The sequence below is a fragment of the Eumetopias jubatus genome, unplaced genomic scaffold (genome assembly GCF_037043125.1).
Source record: "Eumetopias jubatus isolate StellerSeaLion01/CBP00866 unplaced genomic scaffold, mEumJub1_p1.0 scaffold_15, whole genome shotgun sequence".
Lineage (NCBI taxonomy): Eukaryota > Metazoa > Chordata > Mammalia > Carnivora > Otariidae > Eumetopias > Eumetopias jubatus.
The window spans coordinates 29,715,078-29,740,098 of NW_028274821.1; the positions used below are offsets into that span (position 1 = coordinate 29,715,078).

Below are 25,021 nucleotides of genomic sequence, written 5' to 3' on the forward strand. Positions count from 1 at the left end.
AGGCATCTAATTCACTAAAACATATTTTTATGTCATGATTTTTTTCTGCTTCACTATGCATCATAAACATGGTGGTGAGGTTAAATAATACTCAGAAATTGAGGCCCCCTCCTCCTCTGTTAGTCACAAGAGTATTCCTTCAACCAGATGACCTCTCTCATTTAAATAAAAATTTACTTCTGATTTTATCACTTCTATTTAGATGTCAGCCCTTAAAGATCAAGGTCTTGGGGTGCCTGGGTGGCTCAGTCAGTTAATCGTCTGCCTTTGGCTCAGGGTGCCAGGCTCCCTGCTAAGTGGGGAGCCTGCTTCTTCCTCTCCCTCTGCCCCCTCACCTCATGCTCTCTCCCTCTCAAAAAAAAAAAAACAAACCTTAAAAAAATAAAAAATCAAGGTCTTAAATTAGTAGACCTCTGGAAAAATAAGACAATATTACACAACTAGTTATTTTAGTGGGAGGAAACAATCAAACTTTTTGGTAGCTGTAAAAAGAAAAAAGTAAGCTTGGTTGAAATTTCTAATTGCCATTAATTTTGGAGACAATGTGAAAAGAGTTTAAGTAAAAAAGACATATTTCATCAATTCCAAGAAGCAGATTTTTTTCCCTACATTTAAAAATTTCCAGTATCAGGATGCATGTTAAAAATCAAGTTACAATTTATATAATGAGCAGTTTTTTCTTTTTTTCAGCTGTACCTAAATAATATGCCTTACAATCCATGGTGTTTTAAGTTAGAATGTAGTCTAAAATTCTAATCTAAGTAATAATGTACTACCAACTATTAGCCAAAATATTAAAATGAAGCAGTGGTTATGTAGAATGCAACTTACAAGTGGATGCATTCCATTGATAACAACAGTAATAGCAATCCACATGTTCCTTCCTACGACCAGGTACTGTTTTAGATATTTTACTTATCCTATTTCATACTTACAACAACACTTTTTCATGTACGTTACTGTTACTTGCCTCTTTGTTGTCATGGGTGAGGACACTGACGCAATGAGGTTAAATGATGTAACTTCTCAACCATGTGTGAGGGCCAATATCTCACACACAGTGAGTGAATTAGATGTTTTCCTTAGATACAAAGTTTCTACCTGATGGTAAAAAGAAACAAGGGCTATTCTAGATGAAGGATTTTATGAAAACATATTGCTAATTGTTAGTATCTCTCAAAGAATAGATACCTATTGGCAGCAAATAGACATAGCTTTCCTCATTTAGACCCTTTGGTAGGTAGAATAATAAGCCCCTAAAGATGTTCACATCCTAATCCTTGGAACCCATGAATATATTACTTTACCTGGCAAAGGGAATTTGCGATATAACTGAGGGTACAGACCTTCAAATGGGAAGATTATCCTGGATTATTCAAGTAGACTCAATCTGATCATAAGATCAAAGAATCTTACCCAGCTGCAATCTGAGGAAGATGTGACTATGGAAGGCACAGAGAGGCAACAACTCTGGCTTTGAAGACAGAAGGTGGCCATGAACCAAGGAATGTGTAGAAAGGCAAGGAAACGGATTCTGCTGGAGAGCCTCCAGAAAAGAATGTAGCCCAGCTGATTCCTTGATTTTAGCCTAATGAGACCCAAGTAAGAATTCTGACTTACAGAACTGTACGATAATAGATGTGTTATTCCTAATACTCTTGTGTTCTAGCAAACCTAGTTCAATAAAATATCCTACAGTACATGAAAACATTTTAACATGTGGAGAAACCATTTTTTTTTTTTTTGGATGAATCAACGTATAAGGTCTGGCAAAGTATTAGAAAAGTAGTATCCATTAACTTGTGAGTAGTGTGTTGTTCTAATGATGCTTTAACAAAAACAGCCCCACCACCTGCTTGGTGTTTTCCCATTATGTCTCACAAACCACTCTAACTGTAAATGGTACACGGACACTTTAAATTTTCATAGTATTTTTACCTTAATCTTCTATTTATGGCATGTATTGCTGGTTTGTAGTCACAAGAGTTATTTTTGACTATATTTTAGTGTGTGACCACTAAGTACTCAGCCTCCCGCGAGTGTCGTGAAGCGTTGGCTTCCGGGCGGGTGTCTCACCCGCTGAGCACTCCAGGAGGGAGTCACTCGCCTCAAGCTCCTGGGCATGCGCTACACGAGGAACACGAGGAAGTACTAAATATAAGCCAGCAGCAGGCCGCAATCGCGGACACGGTCTCCAGCTAGAAGTCAGCAGATGCGAGCCCACGGGTGTCTTCAGATCCCTCTGTTGTCCGTAAGATGCGCACCCGGCAGGCAGGCGATTTCAAACTTCGCGATACTTGCAACGGTCGCGGACCTTTGTGTTACCGGCTTCCCGGGGTCAAGATGGCAGGAAGACTGCTCCGCCCATGTGAACCAAGATTTTGTTATCGCGAGACCGCAATGACAGTTCAGGCGCCCGATCTCGCGGGATTTTCCGAGCCGGGGGGGAAAGCTGCAGGGGAAGGTAGAGGTAGGGCCTCTGTGAAAGGGAGGGTAAAGGGTCCGCTTGCCGGCTTGCTTCCTTCCCCGGCGGAACGCGAGATGACTAGGTGAGCGCCGCCTTGCCAGCCTCCACAGCGCTCTCCAGCTCTGCCGCTGTCTGGGACGCCGCCTCCCCTCTCCCTGGACCCTCTCGGGCTTCACCTGTGTTCCCTCTCGTCCGCTGGCGTCGCGCTTCAGGGGGGCGATGTACGAAGGGCTGCAGGAAGTGGCGTTGGCCTCAGTCTTCCCGCCCGCCTCCTCCTCCAGGTCCTCGGCCGCCTGCCGAGTATTGTACGCAGCCAGGCTGCCCGGCCCCTCCCCCTGGCCAGATGGATCCCTCTGCCCCCAAGCCTCGCGCGGAAACCGCCGGCAAAGGTACAAGCTTGGAGCTCGCCTCTCAGCCTAGGCACCTGTCTTTACTGCGCTGGGTTGGACCCGTTCCTGCCAGTTCCCTTGGGGTTGGGATTTTACCTTGTGGCTCTTCTGAATGACAGACGAAGTCTGGCACAAGTTCTTTGGGATTCAATGTTGAGAACCTGGACTCTGGAGTCAGACTGGATCTAGTGCTGGCTCTGACAGTTACTTGCTGAGAAACTTTGGGCAGTTTCCTCCTTTGTAAAATGGAGATCATTGCTGAGTTCTTGTGATTACGAAATAAGATAGTGTATGCAAAGCACTTATGTGACCCAGGTCCATAATAAGCATTCAGTAAATGTGTGGTGTGTTTATCCTTTGTCCTTGTATTACCCCAGTTCTTAGCGAATGGTAGAAGTTTGTAGTTACATAGGTGAATAAAGGTTGAGATATTCAATTCACATTATTTGATTACACAAAGACCTTAATATATGATGCACTGAATCAGGACCTTGCAGTCAACCTTTATTGGGTCCTCAAGAGAGGGTTTAAGGAGGGTGTGGCTATCTAACAAGTCAAATGGGATGCCTTCTTGCCCCCATATTAATAGCTTTCATTATTAAAAGTGATACCATCAGATATTGAGTGCTTGCTCTGTGCCCAGTAATATGCTGATTATTTATCTCCATACTTTCCTTTGAGGAAGGTATCGATCTCATTAAATTGATGAGGAATTCAGAGCTAAAGGTTAGAGAGGTTTATGTAATAAGCCTCAACTCTGAAGGCTAGGAATTGATGACACTATAACTCAGGGATCACAAATATAACCCATAGAAGCCCGGCATTTGAAATAAGTAGAGAAGCTGCTGAGTGGAGATTGTAGTGACTGTGGTGTTCAGACCTCAGTTAAAAGGAGCAGGGACTACTCAGTTCCAGGGACTTGTTCATTCATGTGTGCATGGTACAGTATGGTAGTTACAAGTTCAGATAGCTTGGGTCAAATCCGGGATCTGCCATTTTTAAGCTGTGTAACCAAAGGGAAGTTGGTTAACCTTTATCTGTTTCACCATTTATAAAATGGAACTAACAATATTACTTACATGAAGTCATGAAAGGATAGTGGCGAGGCTTAAATGAAATAAAGCACATGCCTGGCACACATAAGTCTTCAAATGTTAGCTCTGTATAAATATTTGTTAGTTCTACAAGTATTTGAGTTTCAAACATTGTTCTAGGTGCCCAGGATATAGTAGTGAACAAAGTAAGTCCCTGCTCTAGGAAACTAAGTTGAGATAAACAATAACAAATATTCCATATTTTTCTCTAAAAATGGAATTAAGCAGGGTAAAGAAAGAGTGGCAGGGAGTGCTATTTTAGATTCAGTGGTCAGAGAAAACACCTCTGAGGAGATGCCATTGGAGCAGAGACCTAAATGAAATGAAAGAATCAGTTATTTGGGTATTTAGGGAGAGTGTTGATGGAAGGAATAGAAATCTCAGGGGCCCTGAGGTGGGAGCATGCTTGCCATAGTTGAGGAACAGCAAGGAGACCAGTCTGGAATAAAGGAGGAAAGGAAAGGACGTTAAAGAGGACCCTTCATTCAACCCTACAGGAAATCCTCCCAATTTAAGCTATTTGTTCTAGAATTTGATACAGAGAGATTCCAGTCTTTGCTCAAACTTAACTGAATCTGTTTAGTTCTAGAAATTATTCAAACTAAGGAACCAAATAGATTTCCAGAAATTGTTGTATGAAGCCCATAGGGCTTTTGCACATGCTGTGTGCTCAGAGATACTCTTCTTAGATCTTCTTCCCTTTTAAATTATGCTTCTTCAATACTCTTTTTCATAGCACTTTGTTCTTATCTCCTGAAGCACTTGCTACAATTTCGTGTTTGTGAACTTTTTAGTATCTGTCTCCCTCACTAGATATTTAGGATCTGTAAGATCAAGGATGTGTTTTTGTAATAAATTCAGCACATTTATTGAGTGCCTACTGAGTGCCAATGCTGGGGATAAAACTTGAAAAATACAGACACTTTCCTGGAAAGGAAATTACTCTTTAGTGGGAAAGATAGATAAAAACAAGTAAACATAGTCATTGAACATTGTGATATGAGTTATGGAGGCAATAAAATACTGAGATACAGAATAAAAGGGTACCCTACTTTAAATAAGGTGAAGAGATGACATAAAAACAGCTGAGAGAAGACTTGCTTAGCATGTTTGAGTACAGAGAAAAATGGAGATGGGGTTGGTGAGGTAAGTATTGGCAGATCATACTGGGACTTACAGGCCATACTAAGGAGTTTGTACTTTATTCTTTATGCAATGATAACTATTGAAAATTTTTAAATTAAAGATATACTAATTTTTAATTTTTTTTAAAGATTATTTATTTTAGAGAGAGAGCATGCAAGCAGGGGGAGGGGTAGAGAGAGGGGAAGAGAATCCTCAAGCATATACCCACTGAGCATGGAGCCTGACACGGGGCTGGATGCCAGGACCCAGAGATCATGACCTGAGCCGAAATCAAGAGTTGGATGCTTAACCGTCTGAGCCACCCAGACGCCCCAGTAATTTATATTTTTAAATAGTATGGTTGCTATGTGTAAAATGGATTGTAGGGGGAAAATGGTGGCAGCAGAGAGAATGGTTAGGAGTTTATAGCAGTAATTTAGGAGAAAGCCAAAGGTGGCAGAGGACAGCAAACTATGGGCCTGGCCAAATCCAGCCTGATAGTTATTGTAGATAAAGTTTTATTGGAACACAGCCATGCCCATTTGTTTATGTGTTCTCTGTCCCTGATTTCGTGTTACAAGGAAGAGACAGTATAGCCTGCAAAACTAAAATAATAAGTAGCCCAAATCTGACTCTTTACCAAAAAAGCTTGCCAACAGTTGTATTACAGAAGCGGTAGCATGATGGAGGGAAGTGATAGATTTTGAGGGAGAACCAGCAGGACTTTCTGATGGTTTGGATGTAGGGAGTAATATAAAAAGAGGAATAAGGGCTGGCTAAATGTGTTCTATCATGAAAAGTTGGCTAGATGATGATGCCATTTAATGAGATTTGGAAAGATTTAATGAGATTTGGAAAGAGCAAGGTTTAATCATTATAATTTTTGACATTGTTTTTTTTCATTTTATACCTATTGTGTGGTACAGTGTATTTGGTAGGTAATTGGTGTTAAAATGTATATGTTGAATAATAAACACATTAATGACTCAAGTCTTTAAAAATTGGAAGGCATTTTCTGGATGGGCAAACAAATCATGTGAAACAGAAATAATGTGTTAAAAATTGCTATAAGGGTTAATTCAGGTCTTAAGGCTCAAGTACTGTTATGAAAATAGGGCCCACTAATCTGTTATCCCTGTACAATGGATCAAGGTTTTAGGTTCATGTTAAAACTATGTCTTTTAGAATTGTGTGACAGTTCTCAAACAGTTTGGGTCCAAACATTAGGGTAGGAGAACAGATTTTTCTTGGTGTACTTCTAATTGTTATGCAAAATAACCTTACCAAAGTTAGTGGGAATAATGGTTTTACTTTTGAGGAATAGCATAATGAGTTATTCGTGCTTAAGAGAATGTAGATATACTAGTCATATTATAATCACAAATGTTATAAAAACCTAACAAGAAATCATCGGAAAAACCCTAAGAAACTACTAATGGTCATCTGATCTCAATACGAAATATGTGAGAAAAATAATTCCTAGTATTCTTACATCTGTAGCCATACAACTTCTCTGTAATTCTTGCTATAAGAAAGTCCACTTAGAAAATTATTTTTACTTAATTTCCTCTATTTGGTATTTTTTAATTATACTAGTTGTATGCTCTAAAGATACTCCCCTCCCTATTCATAGTGCTATATTTCCTGAACAGAAAATAAAATAGACGGGACGCCTGCGTGGCTCAGTGGGTTAAGCTTCTGCCTTCGGCTCAGGTCATAATCCCAGGGTCCTGGGATCGAGTCCCACATCAGGCTCCCTGCTCAGTGGGGGGCCTGCTTCTCCTTCTCCCTCTGCTGCTCCCCTGCTTGTGCTCTCTCACTCGCTGTCAAATAAATAAATAAAATCTTTAAAAAAAATAAAGTAGAAAGCTGTACAATTAATCACGGAATAAATACATATAGAGAAAGGGGTCAGACTTTTCAAAGAATAATAGAATCTTAGCATAAAAGAGATCTTAGAATTCATCTCTTTTTAAAGAACTGCAACCCTTTAAAACAGAAGGGAAAAAAGCTGTGACAGAGCTGGCACACATCACTCTGTGGTTGAATTAGAGATTCCCTTGGTTAGTTGTCTACAAATTCGGGGAACAGTTTAGAAGCAGCAGTACTAGAAAAAAATAAAAAATAAATTAAAATTTTTTTTTAAAAAAGCAGCAGCAGTGTTGACAAGAAGTAACAGCTGTCTCCAGAGAAAGGAGATGGGAAAAAGCAGACAGGAGAATCACAAAAGCATTGCTGTCTAGAGGATTTTAGCTTACTCATTATCAAGTCCCATTTACTATTAGTCTACCATATCATGAATAATATACATAATGTTCACGAATCATGAATATCTAAATCAGTGGTTCTGAACCCTGGCTGTGAATCAATGGCCCTTTGAATTCAACAATGGCCACCAAACAAAGTCATACAACCAGATGCCCATAGCCCATAGCCACTGAACCACAGTCAACAGAGGTAGTGTCCAAGCATGTATGAGATTATGACACACAGCCAGGGTGAAAACCACTGGAAATAAATTATATATCCTTTATTCTGCTTATTATAGGAGAACATCTGATAATATGTTTTAGGAGACTATCTATACATGTTATAATTTAGCTTGTTTCAGCAATTTGGAAAGGGTATTTGTGTGAGGTACATTTTTTTTTTCTCATAGCAGTGGATAAATGGGGGGTTACTTTATAAGTTAGATTTGGAAATTTTATTTTCTTCTTTATTTTTACAGACATATGGCATCCAGGTGAAAGATGTCTTGCCCCTTCTCCAGATAATGGGACACTTTGTGAAGCAAGCATAAAATCTATCACAGTGGATGAAAATGGGAAGTCATTTGCAATCATCTTATATTCAGATTTTCAAGAAAGAAAAGTACCTCTTAAAAGACTTCAAGAAGTAAAATCTCGTAAAGATTGCTCCAGGAATTTTATATTTGATGATGAAGATTTGGAAAAACCTTATTTCCCAGACCGAAAATTTCCATCATCTGCTGTTGCTTTTCCGTTATCTGAAGATGGAGTCTCTATTCCTTATACTATTAACAGGTATTTGAGAGACTACCAAAGGGAAGGAGCCCAGTTTCTCTATGCACACTTCATCCAAGGAAAAGGATGTATTCTTGGTGATGACATGGGACTTGGAAAAACAGTACAGGTATTTCTGCTAATTGCATTATAACTAAAATTCATTAAAGTCATTTTATTATGTACATGAATGGATACCATATACAAATCTCTGTTTGTACTCCCAACTCTTATGGTAGCTATTTTGTGTGTGTGTGTGTGTGTGTGTGTGTTTCTCACCCACTGGCCAGGAAAATCCTCAAAATTAGGATGGTATGTAGTCATTATTTTATCCTCAGTACTTATTTAGTATTTGTGAAATATGTTATTCAAAATAATGTTTTGGTATAACTTGGCTTGATTTTACCTTTGGTAATACTAGTACTAAGATATCAATTATATTTAAAGTAGTTTAACTTTCTTAGCAATACTGTATGGAAGGAAAGTATTCTGACATTTGTTAAGCTACATAACATGGTTAAATTGGTTTCTTGCAGGCCTTTTGTGTATATTGTTTAGAGTTTATCATATCAGAAGTTTCTTAATCTGGGATCCCTGGACCACTAGGAATTCCACTGATGGACTTCAGAGAGGCTTCCTATTTCCCTAAAATGGGTGCCAGAATTTGTATACTTACATGCTTTTTTCAGAGGGAGTGTATGTTAGTTATATATTGCTGTATAACAAATTACTCCAAAATTTAGCAGCTTACAAGAGTATGCATTTTTCATATTACAGTTTCTGTGGGTCAGGAATCCGGGTGCAGTTTAGGTGGGTCCTCTGGCTCCGCCTCTCACAAGGCAGCAGTCCTCTCAAGGTTGGACTAGGGCGGATTCCCTTCGTGGCCATGGGGTTGTTGGCAGGATTCAGGTCCTTGTGGAATGTTAGACTGAGGCCTCAGTTTCTCATGAGCTATTTATTGGTGAAGGGCTCCCTTGGTTCCTTGCTACATGGGCCTCTTACTGGAGTTTCTTATAACATGGCAGCATGCTTCTTCAGGGAGAGCAAGTCAGAGGGCAAGAGAGAACATGAGTAAGAGGGAACTCATGGTCTTTTGTAACCTAATCACAGAAGAGACAGCCCTTCACTTTTGCCATATTTGCTTCTTTAGAAGCAAGTTGCTAGGTTCAGCTCTTACTCAAGGGGGAAGATTAAATAGGGCTGTGGATACCAGCAGGTGGGGATTATTGGGAGCCCTGTTAGAAGCTGCTTATCACAAAGGTTTGTGATCTAAAAAGATTAGAGTTCTGAAGCTAGACTTTATACTATACAATTACTCTAGTTTTTTCAGGAGTGTTTGTCTAGTTTCTGATTAAATCCTTCTGTGTTTCCTTCATTATAATTGAATTATACCACTATAATTTTATTCTTCATGACACCTCCATTGTTAGTGGAACTCAAAGGTAAGTGAAAAACTAATTTCAACATTTAAAAATAGTCTAGGGGTGCCTGGGTGGCTCAGTGGGTTAAGGATCGTACTCTTGGTTTCGGCTCAGGTTATGATCTCAGGGTCGTGAGATCGAGCCCCACATCAGGCTCTGCGCCCAGCTCAGAGTCTGCTTCGGATTCTCTCTCTCCCTCTCCTTCTCTCTCCGCCCCTCCCCCTGCTCACGTGTGTGTGCTCTCTCGCTCTCTCTCTCACTCTCTCAAATAAATAAATAAAATCTTTAAAAAATAGCCTAATAATGCAATTATGTATACAGCTCTGATATAAAAAGCTAGAATAAAACTAAGTCCTTCAGTAATCATAGTGTATCACCATTAGCCATACTGTTTGTCCCTTAAAGTCCAGGCAATGCACGTAGTTCTAGGTTTGCACGTTGAAGGTGCTAAATAATTGCTTATGGAATAAACAGATTTACTTTCTTGGGAGACTAGGTGGCAAGAATAAAGAAAGGAGCCTTTAGGAAACTATCATCTGTGACCAAGGTATACGGATGAATACTAGAGGAAAATAAATAACTATAACTATAAATAACTAATATGACTATCTTTACATACAGTTTTATTGTTTTTGCCCATGCTAGAATGTCTTTTCCCACACTTCTTTGACTAGCCAATGCCTGCTAATCTGCAAAATCAGAAACAGCATGCTACTAAAAGGGACCTTTTTGGGAACTAGTTGGGAATCTCCTCCCATTAAAACTACCATATACAATTCAAGTTCTTATGCATGTTTTAGGCTCAAATTTAGCTTTCATCTCTGAAGTCCATGTTATAAAGAAATTTCCTTTATTTTATGATGTATTTTTTAAAGTGATTTTACTGCACAATTTTATATTACCTGACACTGAAATCCTTGGAAGGCTTTCAATTGTGTTTTGAATGTGCTTTGAAAGTCTTGAGGGCTTATCTTCTGAAGATTAGGACATAGTTTCTATACTAGTTTTGATACTTAGCTGGATTTTTCTGATCCTTGCAGACTTACATCCCTGGTTATTATTCTTATAGCTCAGAGAATAATTTCTACATGAATAGGAGGTTTGGGAGATCCATTTAAGGTGGAGCTTCTATAAATACAATGACTAAACCAGTTGAAGAAATGTGGACAATAGTTAATGAGTTTAGTAGAATTTCAAAGTACAGTAGAATTAGGTGAAAATGGTCTATGAAAATTTACTGTTGGCATTTATTACCATTGGCATTTACCATTTGGACTGTAGTATAAGCTTATTCATTTTTTTCCTTTTTTCTGATAACATCCCTTAAGTTTTCCCCTTCTCACATTCTGACTTAACCATAATATGAAATTGAACTTTTTTTTCCTAAAGTTTGGTTTACGTACGAAATAAAGTTTGTTTCCCTCATTTCAGATTTAAAAACGTCAGCTCAATATTTTACATTCTTCAAGGGATGAGGATTTTAAAATGTGCATTTGATCTAGTGACACTGGAAATTACTGGTATCTTGAACAAGAGCTATTTTGCTGGAATTCGGGGCGGGGGGCACAAGCCAGATGAAGTAGGTGAAGGCATAGACATGGGAAGTATGCTTACCTCTTTAAGAAAGGTGGCTTTGAAAGGAACAAAAGTGACCTACTAGTAGCTGAAGGAAGATGGAATTTTGAGGAAGTTTCTTTTTTGTTTGTTTGTATCATTTGGAAAGAGGAGGAACTTGAGTATTTTTTTAAGTGAATTGGAAGGATCTATCTGATTGAGAGGGAGCAGTTGAATGTACAACATACATAAACATGTATGCATATATTTCATATATACTGGTCCATGAATACACAGACATAAATAAATGTGCAAAAAATGGAATCACTACTGTCTTACAAACTGATTTTTTCCCCAGGATCTTCTTATGAATCTTTTCAAACATCTAGAAGAGTTGGAAGAATTGTACAATGAATACCCATATACCCACCACCTAGATTCTTTTAATGTGTCATTATACATGGCTTTATCACTTATCTATCCATCCATCAAGCCATGTTTTGTTGCATTTTAAAGTAGCAGACATTAATATATCCTATCCCCAAACGCTTGAGCATGTGTGTCATTAGCTAGTCAGTGTTTATTTACAATTCTTTTTTTTCATTTTGAAGTAAAATTTACAATGACATGCACGAATCTTAAGTATACCCACCATTCCATGAGCTTTGACCTCTGTGTAAGCCAAATAAACCCTTTCAAGCTACAGAACATTATCATCACTCTAGAAGAGGTCAATTCTGTTTCTTCCTGCTCTTCCCACCACCCCCAAGAGGCAATCACTGTTCTGCTTTTTTATATCATAGATTAGCTTTGCTTTTTTATATAAATAGGATCATACATGTGCACTCTGTGTAAGGCTTCTTTCACTTAGCATAATATTTTAAGTCTCATTTGTGTTATTGATTGCATAAGTAGTTTGTTCCTTTTTATTGCTGGTAGTTATTCCATTATTTAGATGCTGCATTTTGTTTATCTGTCCTCCAGCTGATGGACACCTGAGCTGTTTCCAGTTTTTAGTTGTTATGAAAAAAACTGTTAAGAACTCTCTTGAACAATCTTCTATGTATTCACTTTTCTTGAGTAAATAATTAGGAATGGAATTACTTGGTCATGAACTAATGTATGCTTAGTTTTATAAGAAATTGCCAAACCTTTTCCAAAGTGTTTGTACCTTTTTGCATTCCTGCCAACAATGTATGAAATTATGGTTGCTCTATATTCTTACAAAATTTGGTTTTGTTAGTCTTACTAGTTTTAGCAGACTTGTTGGTTGTATGTGTATGTATTCATTTGCACAGTGTATATGTACTTTTTAAAGTTACAATTGATATACATTAAAGTGCATAAATTTACAGTGTATGGTTTGGTAAGTTTTACATATAAATGCACCCAAGAAATGATCACTACAATACCACAATCAAGATAATGAACACATTTATTACCCCAGAAGTCTCCTTGTGTTCATTTGTGCCCATGATCTGTTCAACACCAATAATTCATCTATTTTCACTTTTAGTTTTAATTGGACTAAGAAATTAAAATTGGGAATGAATGCAAAATCCTAGATTTTTATTAAAATTACCCAATATTTTACAGAATTCTCAAATTCATGGAATTTGACAAATTAAGTTAAAGTTAAGATCTTCATCGTCTTGGATAGATGAACAGGTTGAATTATGAATTATCATAATTAGGAATATAGTTTTCTTATAATGAAACAATCCAGAGATGAATTAAGAGGAAAGCAATGGATTAGGTTTATATTGCTTAAATTAAATTGTCATATAGTATCTAGTTGGTATCTTTTCTGCCTTTTCAGCCTTTGAGGACCAGTTTGCCTATAATTCAAAAGAATATATGTATCTTTGTGTGTGTGTGTGTGTGTGTGTGTGTGTGTGTGTGTGATTCTGTCTTTAATTACAAACAGTAAAATGCATGGATCGAAAGTATACAGTTATGTGTATTTAACTCATATACATATATGTATGTATATAAAACCACTACTCTAATAAGATATAGAACATTTCCCTCACTATATAGTTTCCTCATGTCCCGTTCTAATCAATACAGTTGCCTGACCTTTTCATTATTGTCTAATGCTTGAACTCCGTCATTTGTGAAACATTCTTTCCACCTCCTTTAGTCTGAGTTCTGCATCAGCCATTTTGTTCACATCAATCTCTTGCTGAATTTTTTTTTTTAAGATTTTTTAATTTATTTATTTGTCAGAGAGAGACACAGCGAGAGAGGGGGCACAAGCAAGGGGAGTGGGAGAGGGAGGAGCAGGGCTTCACAGGTGAATTCAACCAAACATATAAAGAAGAGTTAATACCTATTCTTCTCAAACTATTCCAAAAAATAGAAGAGGAAGGAAAACTTCCAAATCCATTCTATGAAGCCAGCCTTACCCTGATACTAAAACAAGATAAAAACACTACAGAAATAAGAACTATAGGCCAATATCTCTGATGAACATAGATGCAAAAAATTCTAAAAGATATTAGCAAACCAAATTCAACAATACATAAAAAAAAAAAACCCACAATCAAGTGGTATTTATTCCAGGGATGCAAGTGGTTCAAAATTTGCAAATCAACCATGATATATGATATCAATAAGAGGATAAAAACCATATGATCATTTTAATAGACATAGTAAAACTATTTAACAAAGTAGAACATCCATTCATGATAAAAACCCTCAACAAAATAATAGTTCTAGAGGGAACATACCTCAACATAATACAGGCCATATGTGAAAAACCCACAACTAACATCATACTCAATGGTGAAAACTGAGAGCTTTTCCCCTAAGGTCAAGAACAAGACAAGGATGTCCATTTTCAGCACTTTCATTCAACATAGTACCCAGAAGTCCTAGCCACAGCAATGAGACAAGAAAAAGGATTAAAAGTCTTCTAAATTGGTAAGGAAGAAGTAAAATTTTCACTATTTGCAGATGACATGATGCTATATATAAAAAACCCTAAAGATTCCACCAAAAACTACTAGAACTGATAAAGGAATTCAATAAGGTTGTAGGATACAAAATCAATATACAGAAATCCGTCACATTTCTATACACTAATAATGAAGCAACAGAAAGAGAAATTAAGAAAATGATCCAATTTACAACTTTACCAAAAATAATAAAATATCTAGGAATAAACTTAACCAAGGAGGTGAAAGATGTATACTCTGAAAACTATAAAACATTGATGGAAGAAATTGAAGATGACAAACAAATGGAAAGGCATTCCATGCTCAAGGATTCGAAGAACAGATATTGTTAAAATGTCCATACTACCCAAAGCAATCTACAGATTTAATGCAATCCCTATCAAAATACCAAGAGCATTTTTCACAACACTAGAACAAACAATCCTAAAATTTGTATGGAACCACAAAAGACCCCAAATAGCCAAAGCAACCTTGAAAAAGAAAAATAAAGCTGTAGGCATCACAATTCCATATTTCAAGTAATACTGCAAAGCTGTAGTAATCGAAACAGTATGGTGCTGGCACAAAAACAGATACATAGATTGATGGAACAGGATAGAAAATCCAGAAACAAACTCACAGTTATATGGTCAATTAATCTTTCACAAAGGAGGCAAAAATATACAATGGGGAAAAGTCTCTTCAACAAACAGTGTTGGGAAATCTGGACAGCTATGTGCAAAAGAATGAAACTGGACCACTTTTTTACATCATACACAAAAATAAACTCAATGAATTAAGGACCTAAATGTGAGACCTGAAGCCATAAAAATTCTAGAAGACAGCACAGGCAGTAATTTCTCTGACACTGGTTGTAACGACATTTTTCTAGATATATCTCCTGAGGCAAGGGAAACAAAAGCAAAAATAAACTATTGGGACTACATCGAAATAAACTTAGGCACAGCAAAGGAAATAGTCGACCAAACTAAAAGACAACCTACTTAATGGGAGGAGAAGATATTTGCAAATGACATATCTGATAAAGGGTTTATATCCAAAATACATAAAAACTTATAAAAATACCCCCAAAAAACCCAACCCCCAAATAATATGATTAAAATGGGCAGAAGACATGAACAGACATTTTTCCAAAGAAGACATACAAATGGCCAACAGACACATGAAATATGCTCAACATCACTCATCATCAGGGAAATCAAATCCCCATCAGGATGGCTAAAATAAAAAACACGAGAAAACAAGTGTTGACGAGGATGTGGAGAAAAAGGAACCCTTGTGCACTGTTGATGGGAATGCAAACTGGTTCAGCCATTGTGGAAAGCAGTATGGAGGTTCCTCAAAAAATTAAAAATGGAATGACCCTACGATCCAGTAATTGCACTACTGGGTATTTATCCAAAGAATACAAAAACACTAATTCAAAAGGATATATGCACCCCTATGTTTATTGCACCATTATTTACAATAGACAAATTATGGAAGCAGCCCAAGTGTCCATCAATAGATGGATGAAGAAGATATGGTATGTATCTATATCTATATAGATCTGTATCGATACACACACACATATACACACTGGAATATTATTCAGCCATAAAGAAAAATGCAATCTTGCCATTTGTAACAACATGGCAAGCAAAGTCAGTGAAAGACAAATACCATATGATTTCACTCTCTGTGGAATTTAAGAAACAGGAAAAAAAAAGAGACAAACCAAAAAACGGACTCTTAACTATAGAGAGCAAACAGGTGGGTTACCAGAGGGGAGGTGAGTGGTCAGATGGGTGGAATAAGTGAAGATTAAGAGTTCACTCATCTTGATGAGCACTGAATAATACATAGAATTGTTGAATCCCTGTATTATACACCTGAAAATAATATAACACTGTATGCTAGGTATACTGGAATTAAATTTAAAAAAAAAATGAAGTGGGTCTCTTGTAGACAACTCTTTATCCATTTTGGCAAACTTTGATATTTAATTGGAGTGTTTAGTCCATTTACATTTCTGTTATATTTGCATTTGTACATACCATTTTATTATTTGGTTTTTGTTTGAACAGACTGTTTTCTGTCTTACTCTTCCTCCATTCCTGCTTTCTTTTGGGTTGCTAGGATATTTTAAAAAATATATTTCAGCTCTTCTACTGGCTTTTTAACTATTTACATTTTTTTGTTGTTGTTGGTTGCCCTAGTGATAAAAATATACATTCCCAACTTTTCACAGTGTGCTTAAAGTTAATAATGTAGCACTTCATGTAAAATGGATCTTCTAATGAAATGGGTTGTCCTGTTCTTATTTTAAGGAAACTAATGTTAGGAAAGTTAAGTGTAATACCTAACTAATACCCATACAATATCTAAATTTTGAAAATTAAACCAAACTTACATTCCCAGAATCAGCCCAACTTGGTTTTAGTATATATTTCTTTTTTATATTTTTGTGTTACATTTGCTAATATTTTAAGGATTTTGCTTCTATATGAATAAGAAAAATTGGCCTAAAATCTCCTGCATGTAATATTCTTATCATATTTTCTTATCAAGATTATGTAGAACTCATAAAATGAGACCATTTCTCCCTTTCTAAAATCTGGATGAGTTTAAGACTGGCATTGTCCTCTTCTCTTCCCTTCCCTTCCTTTTCCCTTTTCCTTCCCCTTCCCTTCCCTTCCCTTCCCTTTCCTTTTTCCTTCCCTTTCCTTTTTCCTTTCCTTTCCTTTTTCCTTTCCTTTTCCTTTTCCTTTCCTTTCCTTTCCTTTCCTTTTTCCTTTCCTTTCCCTTCCTTTCTCTCTGTTTTTTTTTTTTTTTAAGTAGGCTCCACACCCAGTGTGGAGCCCAACATAGTGCTTGAACTCAAACCCTGAGATCAAGACCTGAGGTGAGATCAAGAGTCGGATGCTTAACTCACTGAGCCACCCAGGTGCTCCAAGACTGGCATTATATCTTTCTTAAGCATTGGTAGACTTTATGGGTGAAACTATTTGACTTTTAGTTTTCTTTATGTAAGGTTTATAATTATGTTTAGATTTGATAGTTTTATGAATATGTAAATTTTATGTTTTTTCTTGTGTCAGTATTGATAAGTTCTGTTCTTCATTTCTTCTAAATTTTTAGTTATTGGCATGACATTATTTATTATGTCCTTTGTGTGTGTGTGTGTGTGTGTGTGTGTATGTGTGTGTGTGTGTGTTTGCCTCTTAGTTTTTCTTCATTAATTTTCTAGGGGCTTATCACTTTTTAAAAACCTTTCACAAGAATGATCATTTGGCTTTGCTGATCCTTTTTATTATATGCTTTTCCACTTACACATTTTATTTATAATTCTGTTTTTTGTGTTATGTTTTCTGTATTTTTATTAATTTTTGAAATAGATTCTTAGATACTTATTAGCAGCTTCTTTTCTAATATAGGCATTTAAGTCCCTAAAACATGATTTTAGGTGTAGTCTAAAAGTTTAATATGTAATTATTATTTATTATTATTAAACTCAAAATATATTCTAATCTCAATTGTGAAATTAGAAGTATATTCTAATATACTTCATTTTTAATTTTATACATTTTTTAAAGATTTTATTTGAGAGAGAGAAAGAGAGAGCATGAGCGGGAGGGAGGGGCAAAGGGAGAGGGAGAAACAGACTCCCTGCTGAGCAGAGTCCCAAGCAGACCACACTGAGTGTGGAGCCCTACACAGGGCTAGTGATCCCAGCATCCTGAGATCATGACCTGAGCCAAAGGCAGATACTTAATCGACTGAGCCACCCAGGCACCGCTTATTCTAATATACCTTAAAATTTATTTCTTCTTTGAAGTATATTTCTTGCTTTATAGATATTTGTGGGTTTTCTTTTTAAACTTTTGTTATTTCTAGTTTCTCACATCAAAGAACATATTGTGTAATATTTCTGTTGAAACGTATTGAGATTTGCTCCATGACCTTGTATGATGCTTTTGTAAATATTTCATGTGTACTTTATCAATTTTTTAAAAGGTTTTATTTGTGTATTTGAGAAAGAATGAGAGGGAGAGCACAACCAGGGAGGGGGCATAGGGGCAGAGGGAGAGGGGAAGCAGACTCCCTACTGAGTAGGGAGTCCCAACATAGGGCTCAATCCCAGGATCCTGAGATCATGACTGGAGCTGAAGGCAGATGCTTAACTGACTGAACCACCCAGGCGCCCCTCATATGTACTTTAAATGAAACTGTGTTTTGCAGTAGTGTACAGTGTTTGATCAAATGTTCATTAGGTCAAGTTTGCTAACCATGTTATTCAAATATTCTCTTTACTGATTATTTTGTTTCTTCTGAGTTATTTCAAAATCTTACCATTATGCTATGGATTTGTCTTCTTTTGTTTCAGTAAACTTTGTTTTCTTTGCTTAACAATTTACACTAGTTATAACTTCTATGTGAATTAAGTTTTTAATCAATATCAAGCTTGAAGTGTGTCTTTTTAATTTAGTAATGTTTTTGCCTTAGAGTCTATTAATACAGCTATATCAACTTTCTTTTGGTTTTTGTTCACGTCTTTTCATTTTTTTACTTAACTTTTTCTGTTCCTTGTTTTAAATGTTTTTTGTGTAAATGGCATATATATTTTATAGACCTGATGATCTTTGTCATTTAATTGTAACATTTAGTCCCCTCCATGAAATGTGCTTTCTAATATATTTGGATTTAAACCTACTATTTTATTATTGCTTTTTTATTTGTTGTACATCACCTATGTTTATTTTCATCTTTTTTGCCTCCTTTTGGATAGATTATTTCATATTATTCTGTTATCTCTCTCTTAATAGGTTACTACTTACACATTGAAGTATTTCCCTTCTAGTGGTTACCCCAGAGATTATAACATTCTTGACTTATCAAAAATCTAATATAAATTAGTCTTTTATTTCCTCCTGGACAGTGTAAGGACATCAGAATATTGTAACTACACTGGGCCCTTTCAGACTCAAATACATGTGTTGTCTTATCTTTTAATGCTTTTATTTAATTTCAAGAAGACATTTTAGTTTTGTTCAGTAATGTTAATATATATTTATATTTTCTATATATTTACCATTTTTGTTGCTCTTAAGTTTTCCCTGCATCACTGAACATCTACATTGTATAATTTTCCTTGTGTCTGAAAACCTCATTAATTATTTCCTTTACTATGACTCTTTTGATGAGGAATTTGTTCAGTTTTTGTCTGAAAATATCTTCATCTTTGTTCTTGAATAATATCTTTATTGGGTGTAAAACTAGGTTCCTTTTATTTTCTTTACCATTTTGAAAATATCATTCTATCATATAGTGTCTTTTGTTGTTTTTGCTACAAGATCAGCTATTTGTCCAGTTGTTGCTTTTTGGTAGGTAATCTATTGTGTTTTCCTTGTGCTACTTTTAAGATTTTTTTTTTTTTTGGTCTCAAGTTTTGAGCAGTTTTCCTATGAAACACCTACTTGTGGATTAATTATTTATTTACTTATTTATTGGTTTGATGTTGTTAGTGGATCTGGAATATATGGCTTGACTTTTTTTAAATCAGGCTTTAGAAGTTTTCAGTTTTTATCTCTTCAAATACTTCTCTTACACCATTCTTTTTCTTTGTCATTTAGGATTGAGATGGTAGGTAACCATTCCCATTTTAAAAACACTATTTTTTTTAGTCATTCATATTCTTTTTCTTTTTTTTCTTTTTAAGGATTTTTTTGGTATCTATTTGACAGAGGGAGACACACAGAGAGAGGGAACACAAGCAGGGGGAGTGGGAGAGGGAGAAGCAGGTTTCCTGCTGAGCAGGGAGCCGGACATGGGGCTCGATCCCAGGACCTTGGGATCATGACCTGAGCTGAAGGCAGAGGCTTAACCGACTGAGCAGCCACCCAGGCGCCTCTCATATTTTTTTCTTTAGGTTTTAATATTTATATGATTTATTTTTCTAAAGTAATGATTCTTTCCCCCCATATGGATAGTATGGAAAGTACTTCCCCCCCCAATCTTTAAAACAACTCTGCAAATATTTATTTTTGCTATTTTCATATATTTTCACAGTTATTCAAATAGATTAACTTGCCCAAGTTTATATAACTGCCAAGCAACTAAGGCTGAAATCTGAATCAGAGTCCAATTGATTAAATATTTCTTGCTCTTCATTACATGAGGTTGTATTTCCTTTATTATGTCTCTGTCTTTCTTACTTGGTATTTAGAGAATAGCTGTTTTCCAAGTGGTGTGTGTAATGATGAATTGTCTTAGTCTATCTTAAAATAACATTCTATTATTCCATCTATAATTATTAGATGAATAGAAGTGCACAACTTTATGAGCCAAATAAACTCAAGGGGTTTATTTTCTACAGGGAAAAAAGAATGTATATCGTTTATTCTAATAGAGTATATGAAGAGATAGTTTTCATGGAGAGAGACAAATAAGGTAATGTCCGAACTGATGAGATCAAGAAAGAATTCATTGAGTAGGTAAAACTTATCATGGAAGAGATAGCCATGTGAGAATTCTTTTTTACTGTATTCAGGGGTAAGGTGTACTGTACATTTGTTTGTTAATATATAAAAGAAAACCAGTACTACTATTTCATATTGTTTTCTCCTGTAACAAATCTATTTATACATACTCAAATTTTCAGTAATTGGGTAGTTAATTGTAAGCCATAACATTTTGTCCATCTTGTAACATTTACACAGTAATTAAAAAGTTTTTTTTTTCTCCCAGGTTATTTCATTTCTGGCTGCAGTTTTGCATAAAAAGGGAACTCGTGAAGATATTGAAAACAACATGCCAGAGTTTTTACTAAGAAGTATGAAAAAGGAGCCCTCTTCTTCTATAGCAAAAAAAGTAAGATGTTTAGAAACATACAGCTCATGAAGCTGGTATTGGGAAAGTACACAACACACATTATAGTACACAGCAACATTATAGTATAAATTCAAAACATATAAATTAAAGACATCATTAAAAATGTTTGTTTTATAGACCTAATGCCTGAAGGATTATCAGTTTCATCCTCAAATTAAGTATGATTGACTCTCAAAGTGGCAAAATACAATTCTAGCTTAAATTTTTTTGGAGGTTAGTCTTTTTCTTGGCTGGATTTATATGACTTACTTTCATGAATTTGTTAAATTTTCATAAATGTATATGTAAAGTTAATCAAAGTCCATTATATTGTTCTTTATTTATGTGAGAATGAAAAAGGAGACAGTTGTAGATATTGATAACAAAGGTATGTCACTGATAAAGTTGTGCAGCAGAATAATTACATCCTGAAAATCTGAAACAAATTCTTCCTACGAGAAGGACTGTTGAAATTAGAATTAGAAAGACTAAGGTCTGGGTGTGTCTTTGTCTCTGCCCTTGTGACTATGAATGCTATTCGTGTCTATATTTCAGCTTTCTCCTTTGTAAATGCATGTTTATAAATATCTCATATATGACTCAAAAATAAGAGATTTCTAATAAAATAATGAAATGCAAGAAAAAGTATATTTTTGTGTCTGACTTTTAATATTCTTCTCGGGAAACTGGATAGAAATAAAGATAAAGTGATTTTATGAAATCTTTATTTTCTTATGGTAATGAAATCACTTTCTACAAGTCAAGTTTTAAACAGTCTCATCTATAATAGAGTCTTATATATAAGATTGCTGAGGCCAATTTACTATTGTCTATTATTGGGGCATTTTAGTGCAAAATTTTGAGAAGTATTGGCTTATGGTATTATTACTTTAAAATTTTTATTATTTTTAATATAAATACATCCTGTGTCAAATTTAATTTGATTCTAAAGAAGTATTATAATTCTTTCTTTTTTAAAGCATATTTTTTGACCTGAGCCATTTTATCTTTATTTTATTTTATTTTTTTGAAATTCAATTAACATACAGTGTATTATTAGTTTCAGAGGTAGAGTTCAGTGATTCATCAGTCTTATATAACACCCAGTGCTCATTACATCACATGCCCTCCTTAATGTCCATCACCCAATTACCGCATCCCTACACTCCCTCCCCTCCAGCAACCCTCAGTTTGTTTCCTATGATTAAGAGTCTCTTATGGTTTGTCACCTCTCTGATTTCGTCTTGTTTTATCTTTTCCTCCCTTCCCCTTTAAAGCATATTCTTAATGTGTCTTTAAATCTTCTAGAGTTCAAATACTGTCTGTAGTCCTGTTTTCAGTTGTTATTTGATTCTAAATGTCAATGCAGAATTTATGAATATCTTATATCAGTTCTGATAGTTAACAGGGCAGAGAAAACAGCAGGGAAAAGTAATACTTTAAATAGGTGAAGATATTAATATAAAATATATATTTATTTACATTTATATATTTATATAGGCACATATGCATATATATGTGTAATTCCTTGCTATAATATACACTGCTATTTTTCTATCTCTTTCAGTTCATTTCTTAAGTATTTATTTTTAATCTTATATTCTAATAAATTTCACTTAAGTTGTATATGTTTTTCTGAGTACTACTTTGCATTTCATAGTTTTCACTAGGTGGTCTTTTCAAAATTGTCTGTGACTCTATAGTTTTTCTCTTTTACTCAAGTACTATTTAAAGTGAAGTTTAAAATTTCCGAGTGAATTATTGGGGGGTTGGAGAATGATGAGAGTATTTAGCCTTTGTTGTTGATTTCTACTTTTGTTGTTCAGATAATACTGGCTTGATTTTTTTCTTTTTTTTTTTTGTGGCTAAATCCATGGTCAGGTGTTTTTAATGCTGTGCAGTTACATAGTCTCAGTTATTTTAAAAATGTTTGCAAGTATTTTGCATATTCTTTGTTGTTCTGGCCACATAGTTCTAAATATATATGTTAAATCAAGGTTAATTATATTGTTAAAATTCTTAATACTGTTTTGTTTTGTTTTTGGTCTATTTGAGCAATTAAATTCTGAGAGAAATATATTAAAATTTCCTGCTATGTCTTTCAGCTTTCTCATTTCTTCTTGTGTTTGTACCACTTTTTGCTTATTTAACAACTTCAGTTGTTTCAAAAGTTTTATGTACTTTTATATTACTGTTATACTGGATTGATAGTTTATCTGTGTGTAGAATTCTAAGTTAAAAGTTTTCTCTTAAACGACCAAAATAATTTTATTTTCTTCTGTCACTCTATATTGTAGATGAGGTTCCAGTACTGAACTGATTTTTTCCTTGGACAATAAATTTTCTTTTTGTTTGAAAGTGTATAGGACTTTTTCTTCAACCTTGAAATTTAGAAATTTCCTCAACCCCAACACTCACTAAGAATTCTGAAGAAGTTCTCCTGCTTTGGAAAAATATACACAGTACTTTATATAGGGGAAGTGGAGTGCTGCTTCTCTGAAGCAGATGATTGTCATAATTGTTTCCCCTTTAATTAATTACTCTGCCATTACTTTGCATTGTTTTCTTTTTTCTTTTCTTTTTTTTTTTAAGATTTTATTTATTTATTTATTTGACAGAGAGAGAGAGAGAGAGAGCACAAGCAGGGGGAATGGCAGGCAGAGGGAGAGGGAGAAGCAGGCTTCCTGTGGAGCAGAGAACCTGATGTGGGGCTCTATCCCAGGGCCCTGGGATCATGACCTGAGCCGAAGGCAGATGCTTAACGACTGAGCCACCCAGGCGCCCCCTTTGCATTGTTTTCTTAATTTCTTTTTCTGATAATTCATTGCTAATGTATAGAAGCACAACTGATTTTTGTATATTGATTTTGTGTCCTGCATATTTACTGAATTTATTTTACCGAGTTCTAAGAGGTTTGTTTTCGTTTTTGTTTATGGCATCTTTAGGGTTTTCTACATGTAATGTCATATCATCTGCAAACAGACAAGTTTTACTTCTTCCTTTCCAATTCGAGTGTCTTTTTATTGCTCTGACTAGGACTTCCAGTCCTATGTTGAATAAACTGGGTAAGAATAGGCATCTTTGTCTTGTTACTGATCTTAGAGGAAAAGTATTCAGCTTTTGACTATTGACTGTGATATTAACTATGGGCTTGTCATGTATGGTCTTTATTATTTTGAAGTATGTATTCTCTATGTCCAGTTTGTTGAGAGTTTTTATCATTTTTTGTCAAATGCTTTTTTTTGCAACTATTGAGATATGATTTTTATCCTTCATTTTGTTCATGCGCTGTATCACATTTATTGATTTGCATATGTTGAACTATCAATGCATCTAAGAAATAAATCCCTCTTTGATCATGGTGTATGGTCCTTTTAATGTACTGTTGAATCTGTTTAATATTTTGTTGAGGATTTTTGTATTTATATTCTTCAGGGATATTGGCCTGTAATTTTCTTTTCTTGTGATACCCTTGTCTTTGATAACAGGATAACATTGGCCTTGAAAAATGAGTTTGGGATTGTTGAGAAGGATTGACATTTCTTCAAATGTTTGGTAGAATTCACTAGTAATGCTGTCTGGTCCTGGACTTTTCTGTGCTGGTAGGTTTTTGGTTACTGATTCAATCTCTTTACTAGTAATTTGTTCAGATCTTTCTTCATGATTCAGGCTTGTTGGGTTATGTTTTTCTGGGAATATATCCACTTCTTGTAGGTTATCTAATTTCTTGGTATATAATTGTATAATTTCATATGATCCTTTGTATTTTTTGTTATCAGTTGTCATGTCTCCTCTTTCATTTCTAATTTTATTTGAGTGTTTTCCCTTTTTTCTTATTCTAGCTAAAGGTTTGCCAACTTTATCTATTCAAAGAATCAGCTCTTAATTTCAGTGATTTTTTTAGTGCTTTTCTAGTCTCTATTTCATTCATTTCCACTATGATCTTTGTGATTGCTTCTACTAACTTTGGGCTTAATTTGTTCTTACTTTTTTTTTTTTAAGGTTTATTTATTTTAGAGAGAGAAAGCATGCATGAGCAGGGGTGGGGAGGGGCAGAGGGAGAAGGAGAGAGAGTTCCAAGCCGACTCTACACTAGGTGTGGAGCCCAACTGGGGGCTTGATCTCACAACCCTGAGATC

The 25,021-nt window shown here is 35.4% G+C and overlaps 1 protein-coding gene and 1 long non-coding RNA gene across 5 annotated transcripts in view; one reads left to right on the forward strand and one right to left on the reverse strand.

Annotated features, from left to right (window-relative positions):
* Nucleotides 1–1,914: 1,914 nt before the first annotated feature.
* On the reverse strand, nt 1,915–3,086 carry LOC114223338 (uncharacterized). Its single transcript, XR_003612132.2, has 2 exons — nt 2,953–3,086; nt 1,915–2,698 (listed from the first exon to the last, which is right to left on the reverse strand). It is a non-coding gene; the product is annotated as an uncharacterized LOC114223338 (long non-coding RNA).
* Nucleotides 2,167–25,021, forward strand: part of ERCC6L2 (ERCC excision repair 6 like 2) — a 136,728-nt gene continuing 113,873 nt past the window's right edge. The window contains exons 1-4 of one of the 4 annotated variants that reach the window (XM_028122250.2): nt 2,167–2,549; nt 2,749–2,856; nt 7,804–8,228; nt 20,760–20,882. In XM_028122250.2, coding sequence (XP_027978051.1) covers nt 2,811–2,856; nt 7,804–8,228; nt 20,760–20,882 — 594 coding nt within the window. In that variant the 5' untranslated portion in view covers nt 2,167–2,549; nt 2,749–2,810. The other 3 variants (XM_028122252.2, XM_088019268.1, XM_088019269.1) reach the window with 3 other exon arrangements.